Raw genomic sequence first — 23,842 nt, 5'->3', positions numbered from 1 at the left:
TGCCGTTGTTGTTTTTGTACATCCCCAGACAGTTCTGTTGAACAAGTCCACGGCACGGAGACAGCCGATCGATCTCCCAGGAGCGACCCAGAGATACCCCACATCCAGAATTGGTGTATCCCCGCCTTCACGAAGTCAGGGCCACGACAGAGTTAGACACACACACACACACACACACACACACACACACACACACACACACACACACACACACACACACACACACACACACACACACACACACAGAGAGAGAGAGAGAGAGAGAGAAAGAGAAAGAGAAAGAGAGAGAAAAAGACAAGAGGGAAGGAGCCGGTCCATGAGGACTGATCGGCACTCTGCCCGTGACCGTGCTGCACTGACGACTCCGGGCAGCAGGGAAGAATGAGGAAGATTTGGCCCGCCACCTGCGTTTGGGGGTACAACCACCACAAAGAGGCATCCCCGATAGTTGTTCATGGATTTTGCATAATCCAATGCTGCCAACAGTTTTGGTATCTCTCTCAAAGTTGAGCCACAGGATTTGTTGCACTCTCACCATAGACAGGTTGATGGTGTACACTCTTCCATGGAAACTCCCGGATACACACTTTTTTTTCCTGTATCTCTGTCTTAATGTTTCAAAATTTAGGAATGCTGCTCACCACCACTCCTTGATTTCTCTTATATTCCTGCCTATTAACCACCACCATGAGTCAGTACAATCCCACTCTTCCCTCCAGAGTTTCAAGATGTCAGTCCACCACCATCTCGTCATCTTCCATCGCATTATATTTTCGAACCACCGTTCACCTTCCCCACACCCACGCACCACTCTTTCCTGAAAATTGCAGATTACAACCCTTGGAAAAAATCCCAGTCATCTCTTATATGAAATAGTATTTCAGATAGTATTTCAGTCACATCTTCAGTCACATCTGATCTACCTGGTGTTGGCCTAATGGTTAGGGTGGCGGGCTAGGGATCCTAAAGTCCTGAGTTTGAATCCCGTTGAATTAACGCCAGGTGGGGTTGACTCAGCCTGTCATCCCTCCGAGGTTGGCAAAATGAGGACCAGATAACTGGTTATAGAGAGGCACTGCATCAGCGGCAGACGCGCCCACAGAAATAATGCAACCAGCAGCCGGGTGGCTGCACATGGTAACCTTCTAAAGATCAGTGTTGATGATTCCTCACCTTTCATAGGGATTCCTGACCAGATAATCATGGTAATACAGTAAGGCTGGAAAAGTAAATACGCTTTGAAGTCAGAGAAGTCACGTAGCCATCAGTGGGCTGGTATTTAGTGAGAATGTTCATCCGGATTTGTCGGCCGAGTTGTCCAAATATTTTGCGAACAAATCCCACATCAACGACTGTGGATCCGGTTTGACTGGTGACTGCAGGTGCAGGCACGTTCAAACTATTCAGCAGGGTCGAAGCCGGAAGGACTTTCTATGCAGGGGGTGATCATAGCAGTATGCAAAACTACAACACGGAGGTTAGGGCTGCGTTACCTTAATTCAGCACCAATCCCCCCGAAAAACTTGTCGGCCTACCCCATGCAGCTGCACTCCATGTTCCGATCTCCTGTTATACAGTACGCCCTGTACTTCGTCAACATACTGACAAGAGTAAACATTTACGGCTATCAGTACAATAGAGCACAAGGCCGACAAATTGTGCCGCCTCTGTTCGCTCGTCCACACCCTTCATTATTAGGTGTTTCTCTGTCTATTTCCTCGTACTTGACAGTGTCTTGCCTTTCCCCCATGCATAGCAAGCCTCTGCCTTTCCCCCATGCATAGCAAGCCTCTGCCTTTCCCCCATGCATAGCAAGCCTCTGCCTTTCCCATGCATAGCAAGCCTCTGCCTTTCCCCCATGCATAGCAAGCCTCTGCCTTTCCCATGCATAGCAAGCCTCTGCCTTTCCCCCATGCATAGCAAGCCTCTGCCTTTCCCCCATGCATAGCAAGCCTCTGCCTTTCCCCCATGCATAGCAAGCCTTTACCTTTCCCCCATGCATAGCAAGCCTCTGCCTTTCCCCCATGCATAGCAAGCCTCTGCCTTTCCCATGCATAGCAAGCCACTGCCTTTCCCATGCATAGCAAGCCTCTGCCTTTCCCCCATTCATAGCAAGCCTCTGCCTTTCCCCCATTCATAGCAAGCCTCTGCCTTTCCCATGCATAGCAAGCCACTGCCTTTCCCATGCATAGCAAGCCACTGCCTTTCCCCCATGCATAGCAAGCCTCTACCTTTCCCATGCATAGCAAGCCTCTGCCTTTCCCCCATGCATAGCAAGCCTCTACCTTTCCCATGCATAGCAAGCCTCTGCCTTTCCCCCATTCATAGCAAGCCTCTGCCTTTCCCATGCATAGCAAGCCTCTGCCTTTCCCCCATGCATAGCAAGCCTCTGCCTTTCCCCCATGCATAGCAAGCCTCTGCCTTTCCCCCATGCATAGCAAGCCTCTGCCTTTCCCCCATGCATAGCAAGCCTCTGCCTTTCCCCCATGCATAGCAAGCCTCTGCCTTTCCCCCATGCATAGCAAGCCTCTGCCTTTCCCCCATGCATAGCAAGCCTCTGCCTTTCCCCCATGCATAGCAAGCCTTTACCTTTCCCCCATGCATAGCAAGCCTCTGCCTTTCCCCCATTCATAGCAAGCCTCTGCCTTTCCCATGCATAGCAAGCCACTCCCATGCATAGCAAGCCACTGCCTTTCCCCCATGCATAGCAAGCCTCTGCCTTTCTTCCCCCATGCATAGCAAGCCTCTGCCTTTCCCCCATGCATAGCAAGCCTCTGCCTTTCCCCCATGCATAGCAAGCCTCTGCCTTTCCCCCATGCATAGCAAGCCTTTACCTTTCCCCCATGCATAGCAAGCCTTTACCTTTCCCCCATGCATAGCAAGCCTCTGCCTTTCCCCCATGCATAGCAAGCCTCTACCTTTCCCATGCATAGCAAGCCTCTGCCTTTCCCCCATGCATAGCAAGCCTCTGCCTTTCCCATGCATAGCAAGCCTCTGCCTTTCCCCCATGCATAGCAAGCCTCTGCCTTTCCCATGCATAGCAAGCCTCTGCCTTTCCCCCATGCATAGCAAGCCTCTGCCTTTCCCATGCATAGCAAGCCTCTGCCTTTCCCCCATACATAGCAAGCCTCTGCCTTTCCCATGCATAGCAAGCCTCTGCCTTTCCCCCATGCATAGCAAGCCTCTGCCTTTCCCATGCATAGCAAGCCTCTACCTTTCCCCCATGCATAGCAAGCCTCTGCCTTTCCCCCATGCATAGCAAGCCTCTACCTTTCCCATGCATAGCAAGCCTCTGCCTTTCCCATGCATAGCAAGCCTCTGCCTTTCCCATGCATAGCAAGCCTTTACCTTTCCCCCATGCATAGCAAGCCTCTGCCTTTCCCCCATGCATAGCAAGCCTCTACCTTTCCCATGCATGGCAAGCCTCTACCTTTCCCATGCATAGCAAGCCTCTGCCTTTCATAGCAAGCCTCTGCCTTTCCCATGCATAGCAAGCCTCTGCCTTTCCCCCATGCATAGCAAGCCTCTACCTTTCCCATGCATAGCAAGCCTCTACCTTTCCCATGCATAGCAAGCCTCTACCTTTCCCATGCATAGCAAGCCTCTGCCTTTCCCCCATGCATAGCAAGCCTCTACCTTTCCCATGCATAGCAAGCCTCTGCCTTTCCCCCATGCATAGCAAGCCTCTACCTTTCCCATGCATAGCAAGCCTCTGCCTTTCCCCCATGCATAGCAAGCCTCTACCTTTCCCCCATGCAGAGCAAGCCTCTGCCTTTCCCATGCATAGCAAGCCTCTGCCTTTCCCCCATGCATAGCAAGCCTCTGCCTTTCCCCCATGCATAGCAAGCCTCTGCCTTTCCCCCATGCATAGCAAGCCTCTACCTTTCCCATGCATAGCAAGCCTCTGCCTTTCCCACATGCATAGCAAGCCTCTGCCTTTCCCCCATGCATAGCAAGCCTCTGCCTTTCCCATGCATAGCAAGCCTCTGCCTTTCCCCCATGCATAGCAAGCCTCTGCCTTTCCCCCATGCATAGCAAGCCTCTGCCTTTCCCATGCATAGCAAGCCTCTGCCTTTCCCCCATGCATAGCAAGCCTCTGCCTTTCCCATGCATAGCAAGCCTCTGCCTTTCCCCCATGCATAGCAAGCCTCTGCCTTTCCCATGCATAGCAAGCCTCTGCCTTTCCCCCATGCATAGCAAGCCTCTGCCTTTCCCCCATGCATAGCAAGCCTCTGCCTTTCCCATGCATAGCAAGCCTCTGCCTTTCCCCCATGCATAGCAAGCCTCTGCCTTTCCCCCATGCATAGCAAGCCGCTGCCTTTCCCCCATGCATAGCAAGCCTCTGCCTTTCCCATGCATAGCAAGCCTCTGCCTTTCCCCCATGCATAGCAAGCCTCTGCCTTTCCCCCATGCATAGCAAGCCTCTGCCTTTCCCCCATGCATAGCAAGCCTCTGCCTTTCCCCCATGCATAGCAAGCCTCTGCCTTTCCCCCATGCATAGCAAGCCTCTGCCTTTCCCCCATGCATAGCAAGCCTCTACCTTTCCCATGCATAGCAAGCCTCTGCCTTTCCCCCATGCATAGCAAGCCTCTACCTTTCCCATGCATAGCAAGCCTCTGCCTTTCCCCCATTCATAGCAAGCCTCTGCCTTTCCCATGCATAGCAAGCCTCTGCCTTTCCTCCATGCATAGCAAGCCTCTGCCTTTCCCCCATGCATAGCAAGCCGCTGCCTTTCCCCCATGCATAGCAAGCCTCTACCTTTCCCATGCATAGCAAGCCTCTGCCTTTCCCCCATGCATAGCAAGCCTCTACCTTTCCCCCATGCAGAGCAAGCCTCTGCCTTTCCCATGCATAGCAAGCCTCTGCCTTTCCCCCATGCATAGCAAGCCTCTGCCTTTCCCCCATGCATAGCAAGCCTCTGCCTTTCCCCCATGCATAGCAAGCCTCTACCTTTCCCATGCATAGCAAGCCTCTGCCTTTCCCACATGCATAGCAAGCCTCTGCCTTTCCCCCATGCATAGCAAGCCTCTGCCTTTCCCATGCATAGCAAGCCTCTGCCTTTCCCCCATGCATAGCAAGCCTCTGCCTTTCCCCCATGCATAGCAAGCCTCTGCCTTTCCCATGCATAGCAAGCCTCTGCCTTTCCCCCATGCATAGCAAGCCTCTGCCTTTCCCATGCATAGCAAGCCTCTGCCTTTCCCCCATGCATAGCAAGCCTCTGCCTTTCCCATGCATAGCAAGCCTCTGCCTTTCCCCCATGCATAGCAAGCCTCTGCCTTTCCCCCATGCATAGCAAGCCTCTGCCTTTCCCATGCATAGCAAGCCTCTGCCTTTCCCCCATGCATAGCAAGCCTCTGCCTTTCCCCCATGCATAGCAAGCCGCTGCCTTTCCCCCATGCATAGCAAGCCTCTGCCTTTCCCATGCATAGCAAGCCTCTGCCTTTCCCCCATGCATAGCAAGCCTCTGCCTTTCCCCCATGCATAGCAAGCCTCTGCCTTTCCCCCATGCATAGCAAGCCTCTGCCTTTCCCCCATGCATAGCAAGCCTCTGCCTTTCCCCCATGCATAGCAAGCCTCTGCCTTTCCCCCATGCATAGCAAGCCTCTACCTTTCCCATGCATAGCAAGCCTCTGCCTTTCCCCCATGCATAGCAAGCCTCTACCTTTCCCATGCATAGCAAGCCTCTGCCTTTCCCCCATTCATAGCAAGCCTCTGCCTTTCCCATGCATAGCAAGCCTCTGCCTTTCCTCCATGCATAGCAAGCCTCTGCCTTTCCCCCATGCATAGCAAGCCGCTGCCTTTCCCCCATGCATAGCAAGCCTCTACCTTTCCCATGCATAGCAAGCCTCTGCCTTTGCCCCATGCATAGCAAGCCTCTGCCTTTCCCATGCATAGCAAGCCTCTACCTTTCCCCCATGCATAGCAAGCCTCTGCCTTTCCCCCATGCATAGCAAGCCTCTGCCTTTCCCCCATGCATAGCAAGCCTCTGCCTTTCCCCCATGCATAGCAAGCCTCTGCCTTTCCCCCATGCATAGCAAGCCTCTGCCTTTCCCATGCATAGCAAGCCTCTGCCTTTCCCATGCATAGCAAGCCTCTACCTTTCCCATGCATAGCAAGCCTCTGCCTTTCCCCCATGCATAGCAAGCCTCTACCTTTCCCATGCATAGCAAGCCTCTGCCTTTCTTTCCCCCATGCATAGCAAGCCTCTGCCTTTCCCATGCATAGCAAGCCTCTGCCTTTCCCCCATGCATAGCAAGCCTCTACCTTTCCCATGCATAGCAAGCCTCTGCCTTTCCCCCATGCATAGTAAGCCTCTACCTTTCCCATGCATCGCAAGCCTCTGCCTTTCCCCCATGCATAGCAAGCCTCTGCCTTTCCCATGCATAGCAAGCCTCCACCTTTCCCATGCATAGCAAGCCTCTGCCTTTACCCCATGCATAGCAAGCCTCTGCCTTTCCCCCATGCATAGCAAGCCTCTGCCTTTCCCCCATGCATAGCAAGCCTCTGCCTTTCCCATACATAGCAAGCCTCTACCTTTCCCATGCATAGCAAGCCTCTGCCTTTCCCCCATGCATAGCAAGCCTCTGCCTTTCCCCCATGCATAGCAAGCCTCTGCCTTTCCCCCATGCATAGCAAGCCTCTGCCTTTCCCATACATAGCAAGCCTCTACCTTTCCCATGCATAGCAAGCCTCTGCCTTTCTCCCATGCATAGCAAGCCTCTGCCTTTCCCCCATGCATAGCAAGCCTCTGCCTTTCCCATACATAGCAAGCCTCTGCCTTTTCCCCATGCATAGCAAGCCTCTGCCTTTCCCATGCATAGCAAGCCTCTGCCTTTCTTCCCCCATGCATAGCAAGCCTCTACCGTTCCCATGCATAGCAAGCCTCTACCTTTCCCCCATGCATAGCAAGCCTCTGCCTTACCCATGCATAGCAAGCCTCTACCTTTCCCCCATGCATAGCAAGCCTCTACCTTTCCCCCATGCATAGCAAGCCTCTGCCTTTCCCATGCATAGCAAGCCTCTGCCTTTCCCCCATGCATAGCAAGCCTCTGCCTTTCCCCCATGCATAGCAAGCCTCTGCCTTTCCCATGCATAGCAAGCCTCTGCCTTTCCCCCATGCATAGCAAGCCTCTGCCTTTCCCATGCATAGCAAGCCTCTGCCTTTCCCCCATGCATAGCAAGCCTCTGCCTTTCCCCCATGCATAGCAAGCCTCTACCTTTCCCATGCATAGCAAGCCTCTGCCTTTCTGCCATGCATAGCAAGCCTCTGCCTTTCCCCCATACATAGCAAGCCTCTACCTTTCCCATGCATAGCAAGCCTCTGCCTTTCCCCCATACATAGCAAGCCTCTACCTTTCCCATGCACAGCAAGCCTCTACCTTTCCCATGCATAGCAAGCCTCTGCCTTTCCCATGCATAGCAAGCCTCTACCATACCCCCATGCATAGCAAGCCTCTACCTTTCCCCCATGCATAGCAAGCCTCTGTCTTTCCCATGCATAGCAAGCCTCTACCTTTCCCCCATGCATAGCAAGCCTCTGCCTTTCCCCCATGCATAGCAAGCCTCTGCCTTTCCCCCATGCATAGCAAGCCTCTGCCTTTCCCATGCATAGCAAGCCTCTACCTTTCCCCCATGCATAGCAAGCCTCTGCCTTTCCCCCATGCATAGCAAGCCTCTACCTTTCCCCCATGCATAGCAAGCCTCTGCCTTTCCCCCATGCATAGCAAGCCTCTGCCTTTCCCCCATGCATAGCAAGCCTCTACCTTTCCCCCATGCATAGCAAGCCCCTACCTTTCCCCCATGCATAGCAAGCCTCTGCCTTTCCCTCATGCATAGCAAGCCTCTGCCTTTCCCATGCATAGCAAGCCTCTACCTTTCCCCCATGCATAGCAAGCCTCTACCTTTCCCCCATGCATAGCAAGCCTCTACCTTTCCCCCATGCATAGCAAGCCTCTACCTTTCCCCCATGCATAGCAAGCCTCTGCCTTTCCCCCATGCATAGCAAGCCTCTGCCTTTCCCATGCATAGCAAGCCGCTACCTTTCCCCCATGCATAGCAAGCCTCTGCCTTTCCCCCATGCATAGCAAGCCTCTACCTTTCCCCCATGCATAGCAAGCCTCTGCCTTTCCCCCATGCATAGTAAGCCTCTGCCTTTCCCATGCATAGCAAGCCTCTACCTTTCCCCCATGCATAGCAAGCCTCTACCTTTCCCATGCATAGCAAGCCTCTCCCTTTCCCCCATGCATAGCAAGCCTCTGCCTTACCCATGCATAGCAAGCCTCTACCTTTCCCCCATGCATAGCAAGCCTCTACCTTTCCCCCATGCATAGCAAGCCTCTGCCTTTCCCATGCATAGCAAGCCTCTGCCTTTCCCCCATGCATAGCAAGCCTCTGCCTTTCCCCCATGCATAGCAAGCCTCTGCCTTTCCCCCATGCATAGCAAGCCTCTACCTTTCCCCCATGCATAGCAAGCCTCTGCCTTTCCCCCATGCATAGCAAGCCTCTGCCTTTCCCCCATGCATAGCAAGCCTCTGCCTTTCCCATGCATAGCAAGCCTCTGCCTTTCCCCCATGCATAGCAAGCCTCTGCCTTTCCCCCATGCATAGCAAGCCTCTGCCTTTCCCATGCATAGCAAGCCTCTACCTTTCCCCCATGCATAGCAAGCCTCTGCCTTTCCCCCATGCATAGCAAGCCTCTGCCTTTCCCCCATGCATAGCAAGCCTCTGCCTTTCCCATGCATAGCAAGCCTCTACCTTTCCCCCATGCATAGCAAGCCTCTGCCTTTCTTCCCCCATGCATAGCAAGCCTCTACCTTTATCCCATGCATAGCAAGCCTCTGCCTTTCTTCCCCCATGCATAGCAAGCCTCTGCCTTTCTTCCCCCATGCATAGCAAGCCTCTGCCTTTCTTCCCCCATGCATAGCAAGCCTCTGCCTTTCTTCCCCCATGCATAGCAAGCCTCTGCCTTTCTTCCCCCATGCATAGTAAGCCTCTGCCTTTCTTCCCCCATGCATAGCAAGCCTCTGCCTTTCTTCCCCCATGCATAGCAAGCCTCTGCCTTTCTTCCCCCATGCATAGCAAGCCTCTGCCTTTCTTCCCCCATGCATAGCAAGCCTCTGCCTTTCTTCCCCCATGCATAGCAAGCCTCTGCCTTCCCACACTAGTTCTCCTGCCAACTGCGACCGCAACGCCCTCCTTCTTTGGAACTCCTTTTCCTTTTATTTCTTTCCCTCCTTCATTCTTTCTTTCCACTACGCCCCGTCGATCCCAGTAGAGCCTATAGTCACCTCTCGTGTTTGGGACCTGTTGTGGATGCACGTCCGGGAGTGGGCAAGGAAAGCAGGTGGCAGGAAGATCCTTGTGCAACCACCAACCTGCTTCCCACAGAACGAGTTGTGAGTGTTTTTATGTTTCATGAATCGTTCGGTTGAGCTGACCACAATACGACACGTCGGTTTTACTATTCTGTGCTCGACTCTCCCCCAAAATCACCTTCATCTGCTGCGCAATTTTAAAGGACCACATGGCACCTTTCAGACACTACCTGTAGGTTCGGGAAACGAGCTTCACCTCCGGGCAGATCGAGCGAACATCTCTCATGAAACGGCGACACTCGGGCACAGGTCAAGGGTGTCACCGCACACCTTGCAGGGTCATGGGACAGCATGCCCCTTGTGGGGTTGAGGGGGTGCAGCCTCCCTGAAGCTATGTGGATTTAAGTATGAAAATAATCCGTGTGGTTGGTTGTACAAGGTGTTTGAATTTGTCCGCGATGGTTTCTGGAGCATGTTATAAGGTCACACCAAAATATAGAGAATACTGACGAATGTCAGCCCGGAAAGGTAGGAAACCAGATGTGGGATACTGCGGTATAAAATGGGATGATCCCCTAAAATACTGGGACTACTGGGTGATTGGTCATCGGGTTTCTTCGAAACCTTCGCTCCGAGCTCCGAGCTCAAGGTAAACACATGTGTTGTCGGAGCTTATGGACTTGCAGCCTCAATCCAAAATAAAAACCAAAAATTGTGACTTCAAACCCCCCGACCCGACCCTCCAAGACCTCTTATGCCATGGATCAAGTAACATTAAAAACTACTTTGATTTTGGTAACATGGGATATTCACCCCCTGGGCTACTGTGGTCCGGTATATGACCTGCTCAAAGTAATCTGTGCTGCAATTATTTATTTACTTAATCATGCAAAATGTATTTTGATCTTTTTTTAAATATCCACTCTTTGGTGGAACTTCATGCAATTGCCAAACAGGCTCTGATGAAAGAGGATTGTGATGTCATTCACCTTTTCTTGTTCATTTAACTACTCCATCCATACCCAATAACTCTCTCCCCTATTACTGAAGTGCTATCCCGCCTTTCACACCCCTCACTTCTCTCCCACCCTCACCCTACCACCAATTCCCTTCCCTCCCACCCCCACCCTACCACCAATTCCCTTCCCTCCCACCCCCACCCTACCACCAATTCCCTTCCCTCCCACCCCCACCCGACCACCAATTGCCTTCCCTCCCACCCCCACCCTACCACCAATTCCCTTCCCTCCCACCCCCACCCGACCACCAATTGCCTTCCCTCCCACCCCCACCCACCACCAATTCTCTTCCCTCCCACCCCGACCCTACCACCAATTCCCTTCCCTCCCACCCCACCCACCACCAATTCCCTTCCCTCCCACCCACACCCTACCACCAATTCCCTTCCCTACCACCAATTCCCTTCCCTCCCACCCCCACCCTACCACCAATTCCCTTCCCTCCCACCCCCACCCTACCACCAATTCCCTTCCCTCCCACCCCCACCCTACCACCAATTCCCTTCCCTCCCACCCCACCCTACCACCAATTCCCTTCCCTCCCACCCCCACCCTACCACCAATTCCCTTCCCTCCCACCGCCACCCTACCACCAATTCCCTTCCCTCCCACCCCCCCGACCACCAATTGCCTTCCCTCCCACCCACCCCCGACCACCAATTGCCTTCCCTCCCACCCCCACACCACCACCAATTCCCTTCCCTCCCATCCCGACCCTACAAACAATTCCCTTCCCTCCCACCCCCATCCTGCCATCAATCCCTTTCCCTCCCACCCCCACCCTACCTCCAATTCCCTTCCCTCCCACCCCTACCCTACCACCAATTCCCTTCCCTCCCACCCCCACCCTACCACCAATTCTCTTCCATCCCACTCCAACCCGACCACCAATTCCCTTCCCTCCCACTGCAACCCCACCACCAATTCCCTTCCCTCCCACTCCAACCCTACCACCAATTCTTTTCCATCCCACTCCGACCCTACCACCAATTCCCTTCCCTCCCACTCCAACCCTACCACCAATTCCCTTTCCTCCCTCAACCACCCTACCACCAATTCTCTTCCATCCCACTCCAACCCTACCATCAATTCCCTTCCCTCCCACTCCAACCCTACCACCAATTCCCTTTCCTCCCACAACCACCCTACCACCAATTATCTTGCCTCCCACTCCAACCCTACTACCAGTTCTATTCCCTCCCACTCCAACCCTACCACCAATCCCTTTCCCTCCCACCCCCACCTTACCACCAATCCCTTTCCCTCCCACCCCAACCCTACCACCAATCCCTTTCCCTCCCAGTTGATGTTATTGTATGACGTTGAAGCACAAACAGTGGATCACCCATGCTATTTGCTGCACGAACAGCGGTAAACCACTGGCATGTGTTTTCATGAAATAACAAAACATAACGAGCTTAGAAAAGTTTCCCTGCAGAGATCTTGTAGCTTGCCAAAAATTCTTTCTGTTTGGAAACAATCGTAAACGTTTTATTCCCACTTTGACTGCTGTGGACATGCACCGTATTGATATTGCAGGGTTATTAGGAGGTTTAAGTGTCCTTCCTGCCATTATAGGAACTTCAACGTTGTTTATGGCCTTCTATGCCCATCTAGGAGGAGTTCTTCCTCTGCCTGGGACAGGTCACACCAGCTGGCTCCCAGCATCTCATAAAACCTACCAGTGGCTGTTTCTTCAGTCCATCCTCGCTTTCCCCGGCCTGGGGTGAGTATCATATAATTACCATCAGATAGGATCAGATTTATTTTCATTATTTCTTTGTTTTGCTTCCGAGATTTTTGCATTTGGTTTTGGGACTTAACTCGAGGATTTTTCTGGATTTTTCTGGATTTTTCTGGATTTTTCTGGACTTTTCTGGATTATTCTGGATTATTCTATATTTTTCTACAACAGGAGGAATCGGTGAATCTTCTTTGAGGGCAACCCAGCATAACTTTGTAGATTGCTTGTTACAAATTATTTATGAGTATCTCTTTGGTGGTGTATTGTGCTCTGGACATTGTTCGAATGATTTACTACGACGATTCAACAATGAAGGAATGGAAAAGAGTGTAGGGGGTCCCCGGTGGTATATAATTAATTATAGGAAATACCACTGAGCATGCGCTGTTGGTTTCACCAAACCAGGGTGGGGCTTTGTGACCATATGTGGGAGAGCACATTTTAATCAGTTCGAGCCACAATAAGTCCAGTAAACTCATGTGTTTCTGTGTACTCCACCTACTCCTTTTTATGATCATAACATCCCCCCTACCCCACCCCCAAATCGAAGTTCCAATATATAACCCACCGAGCTGCTTGAGCCTAGTTTTGGCCAGCTCAAAATTGGCATGGATTATTTTTTATGATGTATGGACACGCCATGACAGGTGGTACAAATTCCTTCGTATGGGTGGATTATATAAACACCAACGTTCATAGGTAGAGGAAGATTGGTGAGAGAATAAGCATAGATCAGATTGGAATGGCTATAGAGAGAATATAAAATATGAGAAGGAGGGATGGAGAAAGACGGGAGAGCAGGAGCCATTGCCACAGAGCATGAGTTAGCGGTATTCCCATGCAAATCCATTTGTGACCCCTACCAACATCACATCCCCATACCAACTTACTTTAGCCATATCCCACCAGGAAGGACAGGCCAGGAAGGACAGAGATGCCATTGTTCCACCCCCACTCCCTCTACATATTTCCCATTATTTTTATTCTGCTCCAGCTTCAGGTTGATTTGTTCATTTGTCACTATATCTTCCCGACCCATCTTGTGTCCAGGCTTGTCCAGGCTTGCAGCAGTAGTAGTGGGGCGGCTTAGCCCAAATATTCAAAAGAATTGTGCATTTTGTGAAACAAGCACCAAATTTGGCACAAATGTACATTAATATGTTGCGAACATTTTCAGATATTGGGCCACTTGAAATTCCGTAATTTTGTTTTTCAAATTTTTTCAAATTTCGTAATTTCAAATTTTTCGGGTGACACCGTCACAATTTCGGTCTTCGAGGCCGGCCGATAGGCAAAGTGTGACCGGAAGGGACGAGGTTCTCCTGACCATGTGGCCCTCGATCTGGGAAGCGAGAGTTGTTCCATTAGTGGACGCGCCCCTCACGCCCGACTTTTGGGCGGCCCCGGCAGGCCGTTTGTTTTGACGTTCCGTGACAGGCCCCGCACCCCCACCTCCGGGCCGACCGGAAGCTTGTGCTGAGTACATCATACCTGAACAACTCAGTGAGGCAGAACACAGCAGTGCACACCAGGGTGACCCCTTCAGTGCATAAACCAATTAACCTGTCCACTGCAGGGCATATAGAAATGAAGTTATTTTCTGCATATAATAATAATATAAGTTCAGTTCTATATAACAATTTCTGTTATCACCACTACCACTACAACTACCACTACTACAAGCTTTGTCTGGAATTTTGTGGACTAACAGACAAACAGACATACAGACAAGCTGGGATCAAAACATTACCTCCTTCCACCATTGAGTGTAGAGGTAAACATCATGGAAATTATATCATGCCCTAGATTTAATTCATGCTTACCCGTGTATTTGCTTCACTGGTTCACAAGGTATTTTGCATACATGTAATTCAGACTCTCGTCTTCATTGCTGACCACACAATGTTCGCAACATATTAATGTACATTTGTGCCAAATTTGGTGCTTGTATCACAAAATGCACAACAGGTTTGCTATGCTGCTACACTATAGTTGAAAGAGTATATCTTCTGTGTTATCTTGTCAGGGCTATATCATAGTTCATGTCGTTGTTGTCGAATATAGTTATAATTGTTATGTTGAGTATAGTTGTTGTATATCAAGCTGTTTCCTTTAGGTACTACTAGGTGTAGAACAATTTTTATTTATTTATCAAAGACACCAAGTTGTACCTACTTCACAAGTGTCAATAAGGATATAAAATGAAGTAAAACCCATAAAAAAGATTCTTCTTTAAAGACCTAATTGTTGCCATGGCTGGGGTTGTTGTTTGTGTTCTTACTGTGTACTTTTATATATTTTTATATTGCTTCGAGAAATATTACTATGTATAATTTTGTGTGCTCCTTCCATGCCCTTCTAAAGGGTTCCTGCTGCTGTAGAATAACTAATGTTACCATTGGAACCGCTGCATTGAGCTCCCATCCCGCTTCTTCCTCAATCCCAGAATGAGGGGTCTTTAAAACAGCAATCTTTGTTAATAAAAGGACACAATTTTTTTGTTACAAGTAAATCGATTAGTAGCTTTCCAAAGGTGCCATTTTTACTCCCGCCAGGGAGTAATGCATTCGATCGTGTGTGTGTGTGTGTGTGTGTGTGTGTGTGTGTGTGTGTGTGTGTGTGTGTGTGTGTGTGTGTGTGTGTGTGTGTGTATGTTCGTATGTTCGTATGTTCATGTGTTCGTGAACAAGATATCTGGAAAAGTTCTGAACGGATTTGGATGAAAGTTGGTGGGATGATTTCCCTTGGGATAAGGAAGAATTGATTAGTTTTTTGGTGAAGCTCAGGATATTATTCCGGATCCAGGAATTTTTTGAAGGATTTTTTTACCATTGGAAGACAGGGCTCAGCAGCGGCCACTCACGGCGGGAGTATGCACTTTACTGAGTGGCGTTCTAGTTTATTATATGACAGTAGGAACCCTTTAGAATGAAGCGCGACACACACACACACACACGCTTCTAGTTCTACCTTAGTAATAGATGGCAGAAAGACTCAGATTCACTAATAACTGCCATTCCAGAAAAGTGTGAGCAAGAGGCATTGTATCTTGGGGCATACTGTCCTTCAGATGATGCCATGAGGATGTGGATCCTGTCTGTATTTGAGTTGTCCACTTTTATCTGTTATTTTTTTGAATAGTTACCAGAGTATCATTCAAAAAGAGTAGGTCATTGTGTGCCGGTACCCTGGGAAATTCCATGTTTTGGGTCGCTGTGTAATTAGCAATATCTGCAGGAGATGAGTGTGCTGCCCTCTGGATATGGCACAACCATGATAGCTCAAAAGGCCTCCTCCTGTGTTTTTATTTCCTTGTTTTCGAACTAAGATCTCCTGCAATGACATGATGAAGACCCATACGATTGGTTGTACAAGAGAGAGTAAGTTTCTGCAGCAATTCAAGTCAATAATACAAAGAACTCTGCATCTCCCTGTTCCAAGTATTTTCTTGAAAAATCCCAACTACCTACAGCCCACAACACATTTGTACACAGCTCAATGGAATACTGCTCGCCACTATGGACTGGTGATCCAGTATCACATCTGTCTTTTCTGGATTCTGTGAAATCTAAAGCTCTCAAAATTATTGGAATCTCACCGAGAGGCTGAAGCGTAAGATCTGTAGTTCTTATTTGGCAAATATACCGCAGACAGGCTTTTTACCTCCCTTTACTTCCAAGGTGGATGGAGGTTATGTTTTCACCCCTGTCTGTCTTTGTCTTTCTGTCTGTTTGTCTGTTTGTCTGTTTATGAACAAGATGTCTCAAAAAGTTGTGTACGGATTCGGACGAAATCTGGCAGAGAGGTTGTGTGTGTGACGAGGACGAAATGATTCGGTTTTGGTGAAGATCATATCCGGATTTGGCTACTATAATTTTTTAATTGAATCTTCACCATTGTGAGATCGGGCCAAAAACGATACATAGCAGGATATCTCAAAAAGTTGTGCGTGGATTTGGACCAAACTTGGTGGACAGATTGGGTATGTGACAAGACCGAATCGATTCGATTTTGGTGAAGATCTGAATGTGGATTCCGATACGAGGATTATTTAATTTTTGAAGTGATTCTTCACCATTGAGAGATCGGGCGAAAAGCGATAAATAACATAGTTTAAAAAGTGGTGGACGAGTTATGAATAAACTTGGTGTACGAGTTGGTTTGGTGACGAGAACAACCCAATTAGATTTTGGTTCAGGTCCGAATCCAGATCCGGCCTATAAGTGGGATACAAAACATAAACTGTTCAGCCTGGTGGAGGTTTGCGCTCTACCGAGTGCCCTTCTCCTTCAGTTTGTTACCATCTTATTTTTTTTACCATCTCAGGCAAGTTATTTTTACAGCTATCCGACCAGCCCGTTTAAGTACAACATAATGATTGATAGCTGAGACTCTCCTTCGGCGAACAAGACTTCCTTGCCTGATGAATATATTCCGTCATCCCCTGTGCTATTTTGGCTAGATTGTTCTTTTTTCTCTCCTTCACCATCTCCCTCCTACCCTCCCATCCCCACACCCCTAGCCCTCTCAACACACTTCTCCCTCTTCCTCCTCCCCTGCATATTTCTGAACATTTTTCTCATGTATGTTTAGAACCTATCTGCTTATTTGACCATTATCTGTCCATTTCCTGGCAACCTGTTTTACTTTCTACCACTGTTCCTGTATGTCCCTCTCATTGTATTCTACTATTGTGTACTATTATATCTTATTTGACATCCTTCATTGTGTCCTTCTACTTTATCCTATGAAATAAAATAAGACTATTCTCTTTGTGTATGTATGGCTGATAATTATAGAATCAATAAGGGCTGGGCCAACCACCACCAATTTTTACTTATATTCTGAGGGTACCCAGGATCAGGTCATGGGCACAAAATAATCCCCTTGCACCACGAGGGTGTGGAGACGACTTACAATTTCCGCCTGTACACGTGGCACAGTGCAAGTTGTTTACTGATCTCTGCTGGAGAGAGGGGAGATTACGAGCCATGGCACAACATATATGTGCCTCACCACTCGCAACCCCATTTTTGATTGTTCTTTTGTATCTCTAGAAAACCAGATTAGATATTTTCAAGTCGAATGTCACTGAAGCCTTGTTTTGCGATATGAAGTCACGTAAGATTTATGAAATCCCAGATTTAATTACGTACCGTCAACTGTGGGATCATGGGAGCATATGCAATGAAGCAAGACTTTCACCAATTTAACATTAAAGACATTTGATGAACATATTGCAAGGCAATTACGATCGAAACAAGTAATGTCGACACGTGATGTTGCTCCACATTCAAAAAAGCCTTGTCGTTGACGGTGCACACGTTATTACATACCACATTTAACTGTTTGGACAACTTTCTTTAACTAGAGAGTTCATAGAATACTTTACCCCGCACAGTCTTAAGAAAAAAAGGACATGGGTGGGGTCTGTGATTAGCAAATTTGATTGGTTAAGATGATGTAAAATGCCGTAATATAAAATTCGGAAGTTTACCGCCATTGATGCAGATCTTTTACACCACATTATTTCACACGTTACATTACAACTATCGGGGATGCCTCTTCATGGTGGTTGTACCCGCCAACGCAAGTCGGGGGCCAAATCTTCCCCATTCTTCCCTGCTACCCGGATTTGTCATGGCTGCACAGTGTGACGGTCAGAGTCCCTATGGTCTGGCCCTCTTCTCTCTCTCTCTCTCTCTCTCTCTCTCTCTCTCTCTCTCTCTCTCTCTCTCTCTCTCTCTCTCCCTCTCTCTTTCTCTTTCTCTCTTTCTCTCTTTCTCTTACTCTTCTTTCTCTTTCTCTCTTTCTCTCTCACTATGTCAAGTCCCTGACTTTGTGAAGTTGAGATACACTACACCATCCTCGATGTGGGGGGTTCTCTGGGTCACTCCTGCGAGATCGATCGGCTGTCTCCGTGCCGTGGGCTTCTTCGAGAGAACTGTCTGGGGCTATACAACAACACGTTGCGTTAGTTATGTTTGCCTATTATTTCTGTCCTTTTCGATGTTGCTAAAAACAGTACGTTTCCTGTAAAAAAAAAAGAACAATTATTTACAATTTTTTTGACTCCTAGGCAGATGGACAGAGTAAAACTATTATCTCTCCTCCTTGTATGCGCAATCTGGACAAATTTAGAGCCGCAGTATTGCTAAACTACAGGTTCGTTTTTCAATTCACTTTCCGATTTGTGTTCAAAATATAATATTCAATTGAAATGAACTTGTTCCTCAATCATAAATTTGTGGACAGACAAACAGACAAATGACACAATTGCTTCACCCCACTTTTGACTTCACACATGTGGGGTAAATATGCCTTGCTGTAGAAATATTTCTTATAAAGTTATGTAAATATTCAGACATCTATGATCAGATCATTGGAAAATAGGATTACAAAGCTCCACATGATGTCAATCCTTTGCCATGCGGTGCGTACACGTTTTGGCCGTCGTTGCCAAGGAAAGAGTTAAATAGACAAATAGAAGCACATTCCTGCTGTATAAAGGCACATAGGCCTAAGGGCATTCGTGTTATGCAAGTCAATGGGAGGTTGTTTTTGACTCTACTCGATATATCAACCTCCTCCATTTGGTACCATAACTCCTTTACCCACAGTATTCCATATCAATCAACCAAAGCCAAATTATCTTTATAATGCCGAAGAACAAGCTATGGAGGTGCATTAGCATATACATGAACTTGAAGGCTTGAAAATGGATTACGAGGGACAGAGAAAGCTCTTCCATTTGGCTTCATGAACACGAATACTGTACTTGTCGTCATGTGGCATCTTTGCATTTCCATGTTATTTCAGCACTCTCTCATTTCCTATCGATGTCAAAAAATGACTTTATACTTGAAGATGTATTTGTATCCCTGGCTGTAGATAATAATAATCTATATAATAATAGCGTAAGGACTCGACTTTGTTATCCCTTTTACGCCGCACCCAGTGACCCGATGCCCACGGCACTAATGGATTTACGATCTACGAACCGCGCTCTTTGTTTATCACGTACAGCCATACTCGAAAAATCTGAATTAGCCGACGTTGGGGCCCAAAAGCATCCGATTAACTGCCGATACGACGCCATGTTATTGACGTCTGCTGGGTGAAGGCGAAGCAAGCCGTCCGCTGATTGGACAGTCGAAGGCGACAGCAAGCTGTCCACTGAGTGGACAATCCTGAGCATGCACTTGTGCCGGTGTCGTCGATCGCGGTGTACGCTAACCTCATCAGGTGGCTTTACCATAATTTCTTCCAACCGCGCTCTTTGTTTATCTCAGTTTCCTGTTCGCCTGGCATATTCAATGACCATAAATAAAGCCCAGGGCCAAACATCCCGTAAACTGGGTATCTATTTGCCTGCTCCTGTCTTCTCCCACGGCCAGTTATATGTGGCATGTTCAAGAGCACGGCCGTTCAAAGATGTGTATATCAAGGTTGATAATACGAGTACGCAAGGAGTCGTCAGAGGCTTGACTATTACCCCAAACATTGTTTATCCAGAAGTTTTAAAATAATTTCAACCTCTGATACTGCGTTCATTGTATTATATTCCTACTGCTCTGCCTTGACATTGACGCTTACCAATGTGCCAGTATGGGGCTAATTCCAGTCGATTTACTAATCCGTTCATTTTTTTAAAGTCTATGGTTCTACTGCTGTTCCTTTCCATTGACACATACCACTGCGCCAGTGTGGCCAGAGTGGTGCTATGCCGATTCCTATTACGAATCCATTCATTTTCAAAAGTATATCGTAGCGTTGTCATTTAAGTAGATTGCAATAAATACGTTGTTCATATACGCACTCTTCATTCTCATCTTTCTTCCTAACTCTCACTCGGACAAGCAAATCCCCTATGCCATTCATAATGGTACACTCTATCCATACACCACATCCTCCCTTCCGTGGATGTTCCACGGGTTTCGGCTAGTAATTAATAATAATAATAATAATAATTAATAATACTAATTAATTATAATTTGGAATAATAATAATTAATAATAATTCTTAATAATAATAATTAATAATATTAATAATAATAATTAATAATTATAATTAATAATAATTAATAATTAATAATAATTAATAATAATAATTAATAATAATCTATATATATAAAACACAGTTTGTGTGTGGGTGTGTGTGTGTGTGTAATGTTACCGATAGACTCCTAAATGGAGAGGCTCACGTGCTTGATATTTGGCATAGACATGGCCATTGAGCCTGGGAAGAACATGGCCGACCTATAAAAAAATATTTCATAATATTTTTTTACCATATTTTTACCTCAGCGCATTTCAGCGAGGAATATTATGCACGGAATCTGAGGCGGTGGCAGAGCAGCGCGCTGATTCGCTCAGAGCGATCATGTGATGTTCCTTGCCGCCATAAACTCACAGTTACGCGTTCGCACGTAATTCAGAGCGAAAAGCGATTGTCTTTTTTCACATTTCAGCGAGGAACATTGCCATTCACACCACATAGGTTTTTTTTTCTTTCATCCTTAGATCCATATTTTTTTTCAGCGAGGAATATTATACACGGAATCTGAGGCGGTGGCAGAGCAGCGCGCTGATTCGCTCAGAGCGATCACGTGATGTTCCATTCCCACCGCCAGACCATTGAACATAAAACACAGATTGTGTGTGTGTAATGTTACTGATAGACTCCTAAATGGAGAGGCTCACGTACTTGATATTTGGCACAGACATGGCCATTGAGCCTGGGAAGGACATGGCCTACCTAAAAATATTTGACGAGATCCATATTTTTTATTCATATTTACCTCAGCGCATTTCAGCAAGGAATATTATACACGGAATCTGACCTGGTGGCAGAGCAGCGCGCTGATTTGCTCAGGGCGATCACGTGATGTTCCATCCCTGCCGCCAGACCATTGAACACAAAACACAGTTTGTGTGTGTGTAATGTTGTAATGTGTGTAATGTACGGGTCTCCCTTCCTCCGCCCGGCAACGTCGGTACTGGAGGGCGTCACAGGATCGGTGAGTCTCCAAAATCCGCTTCGTGCTGTTGCGAAGATGCAGGACAATGTCGCGATTGTTGTGCTGCTCTCCGACCATGAGAACTGCAACGTCATTGTTGACTGGCCCTCCCCTTCCTTCCCCCTCCCCCCTCCCCCATCCCCCCTCCCCTCCTCCTCCACCCTACCCCCTCCCCTTCTCCCCTCACCCTCCCCCCTCCCCTCCCTTTTCCCCCTCCCCTCCCTTTTCCCCCCCTCCCCTCCCTTTTCCCCCTCCCTTTTCCCCCTCCCTTTTTCCCCTCCCTTTTCCCCCTCCCTTTTCCCCCTCCCTTTTCCCCCTCCCTTTTCCCCATCCCCTCACCCTCCCCCCTCCCCTTCTCCCCTCCCCCTCCCTTCCCCCTCCCCCCTCCCCCTCCCTTCCCCCTCCCCCTACCCCTCCCCCTCCCCCACCCCTCCCCCTCCCCTCCCCCTCCCCCTCCCACCCCTCTCCCCCTCCCACCCCTCTCCCCCTCCCCCCTCCCACCCCTCTCCCCCTCCCACCCCTCTCCCACCCCTCTCCCCCTCCCATCCCTCCCCCTCCCCCTCCCACCCCTCTCCCCCTCCCATCCATCCCCCTCCCCCTCCCCCCTCCCCACTCCCCCTCCCCCTCCCCCCTCTCCTTCCCTCCCCCCCCCTCCTCTCCCCTCCCCCCTCTCCTCCCCTCCCCCCCCCCGTTCCCCTCCCCTCCCCTCCCCCCCTCCCCCCCCCCGTTCCCCCCCCGCCCCCGCCCGGCAATGCCGGGTACTTCTGCTAGTAATTACTAATTAATAATAATAATTAAAAATAATAATTAATAATAATAATTATTAATAATAATTAATAAAAATAATAATTAATAATAATTAATAATATTACTAATTAATAATAATAATAATAATAGCTGTCATTGTTCTGAAGATAATTTTGTAAGCAGGGAAGGGTTGGTGATGGTTGATGTAAATGAAAGTGTAATGGTTACCTGTAATGATGCTGATTATGGTGATTGAACAGTGTGGTGGGAGCTCTACAATAACACTGTAAACAAACAATTATTGTCTGTAGTGTTGTTGAGGCAGCTGACATGGCCCATTGGAGGGGTTGCGGGAATCTGGCGTCTCGAAAGCCAGACGGCAGACTTATTGATTTGCCACTCCAGTTTTACAAGAACAAAGTAAGTCCTTCTTTTCCACACCGATTCAGCCTCGAGCCATGGTCAACATGTTTGCCAAAGGCTGCTCCAAAATGCTACAAAGTAGGCCAGAGCCTTCTTTTCCCCTTTTATAATAACTGCTCTTTCTATCCTATTATCTATCCTATTGTCTTATTCCGCATGTTTTTCCGAGTTGATCTTTTATTGTTTGGTTCTTCCTCTGCTTTGTAAACACTTTCTTGATGCACAGTGGAAGCATGTACATCTGACTTCTTCAAAATGGACACACGAGTTGGAAACACGTCCTTTCTACTAGATTAGACAACAAGGTAGAATCATGTCTGCAAGCTCAGGTTGTTTCTTCTGTATATGGTCCAAGGCTCATGCTCAAGAGAAAAATATTGACATGGGTTTTGGCTGAACAATACAATGTAACAAAACATGCACAGGAAAAGTACAAACGGTGGATTGAAATGAAGATGTGCACCAGGTTAAGGAGCCCGTGAATGCACATGAGGGAACATCACAAACAGACACTGGTTTGGAAATGTGGTGGCATTGGTTTCCATAACTGTGCAATAAAAAAAAACTTAGATTAAAAAGCAGGACTGATTTAATACATAGTTGCCGACATTAAAATAAGAAAAAGTGGTAGGGATGGAAAGGAAAGGATCCGTGGTGCGAGGGAGCGAAGCGCCTTAGCTAAGTGGGGTCCAGATGGGAATATTTTGTAATTTTAACCTTAAATTTGTGCATTCTAAGACAATCTTTTATGCAAAATTAAAGCAGAATAATCGTTTTCCTGATGAATTTACATCCGAAACCCAAAAGAAACGTCGTCACAACATGAAAATCTATCAAAAACCTCGATGAGACGTATTATTTGGTGAAAGCGGTATTTTGGCTATTGTTGGGCAATAAAATCGGTACGCTGTTCAAGGAGACAAAAAGTGGTAGAGTTGTGAATGCAGGAAGTATGTTGAAAGGACTGGATAAGGGAGTTAAGGAGTGGAAATGGTAGACGTTTTATTTTGGGATTAAACATTGTGGAGGTTGGTTGATGTCCTTATTTGATGTGGCTAGGCTGCTGAGGGACAAATCTCAAGGTTGTGCAGTATATAATATGGAGAGATCCATGGGACAAGTTCAAAAATGTTACGGAACAAGTAAGAAACTAGCAAGACTGTGTTTGTTTCATCATCTTGGTAAGAAATGGCAGCGACCGTCCGTAGCCTTTCACGAGTTGTCTAAAGAAGTGCCTCAAGAGACATCGGATTGCTTTGGAGCCATCTCAATGGGTTGTCTGCAGTTTTGATTTCCTTAATATAGAAAAAAAGCACAGTTATTGGTGCACGAGTTGTCAAACAGAGTGACCACTATATTCGTCATGGGTGTGTGTCTGTGTGTCTGTCTGTCTGTCTGTCCACAGCATAACTACCCGATGATATCATCCGATCTTGATGAAACTTGGGTGGGAGGTTGATATCATGATCTTGTTGTGTCCTGCCTATAGTGGGCGTATTTCGCCCATTGTGGGCGGAGCCACGCCCGAAAAAGATGTCTTTTTAGGGGGTAATCGATTTCAAGTTACATCTTCTCCG

The 23,842-nt window shown here is 48.1% G+C and overlaps 1 protein-coding gene across 4 annotated transcripts in view; it reads left to right on the top strand.

Moving 5' to 3' along the window:
• The window catches only part of LOC137412486 (PH and SEC7 domain-containing protein 3), a 196,756-nt gene that overhangs the window by 40,715 nt on the left and 132,199 nt on the right, over positions 1-23,842 (top strand). For 2 of the 4 annotated variants that reach the window (XM_078776658.1, XM_068097791.2), the window contains one exon: positions 11,950-12,058. In XM_078776658.1, coding sequence (XP_078632784.1) covers positions 11,950-12,058 — 109 coding nt within the window. Of the gene's footprint in view, positions 1-9,249; positions 9,395-11,949; positions 12,059-19,055; positions 19,322-23,842 lie in introns of those variants that run through there. The other 2 variants (XM_068097793.2, XM_068097792.2) reach the window with 2 other exon arrangements.

Source organism: Myxine glutinosa, chromosome 4 (assembly GCF_964187855.1).
Source record: "Myxine glutinosa chromosome 4, kmMyxGlut1.1, whole genome shotgun sequence".
NCBI classification, from domain to species: Eukaryota; Metazoa; Chordata; class Myxini; order Myxiniformes; family Myxinidae; genus Myxine; species Myxine glutinosa.
This window is presented reverse-complemented; position numbering and strand designations above follow the sequence as displayed.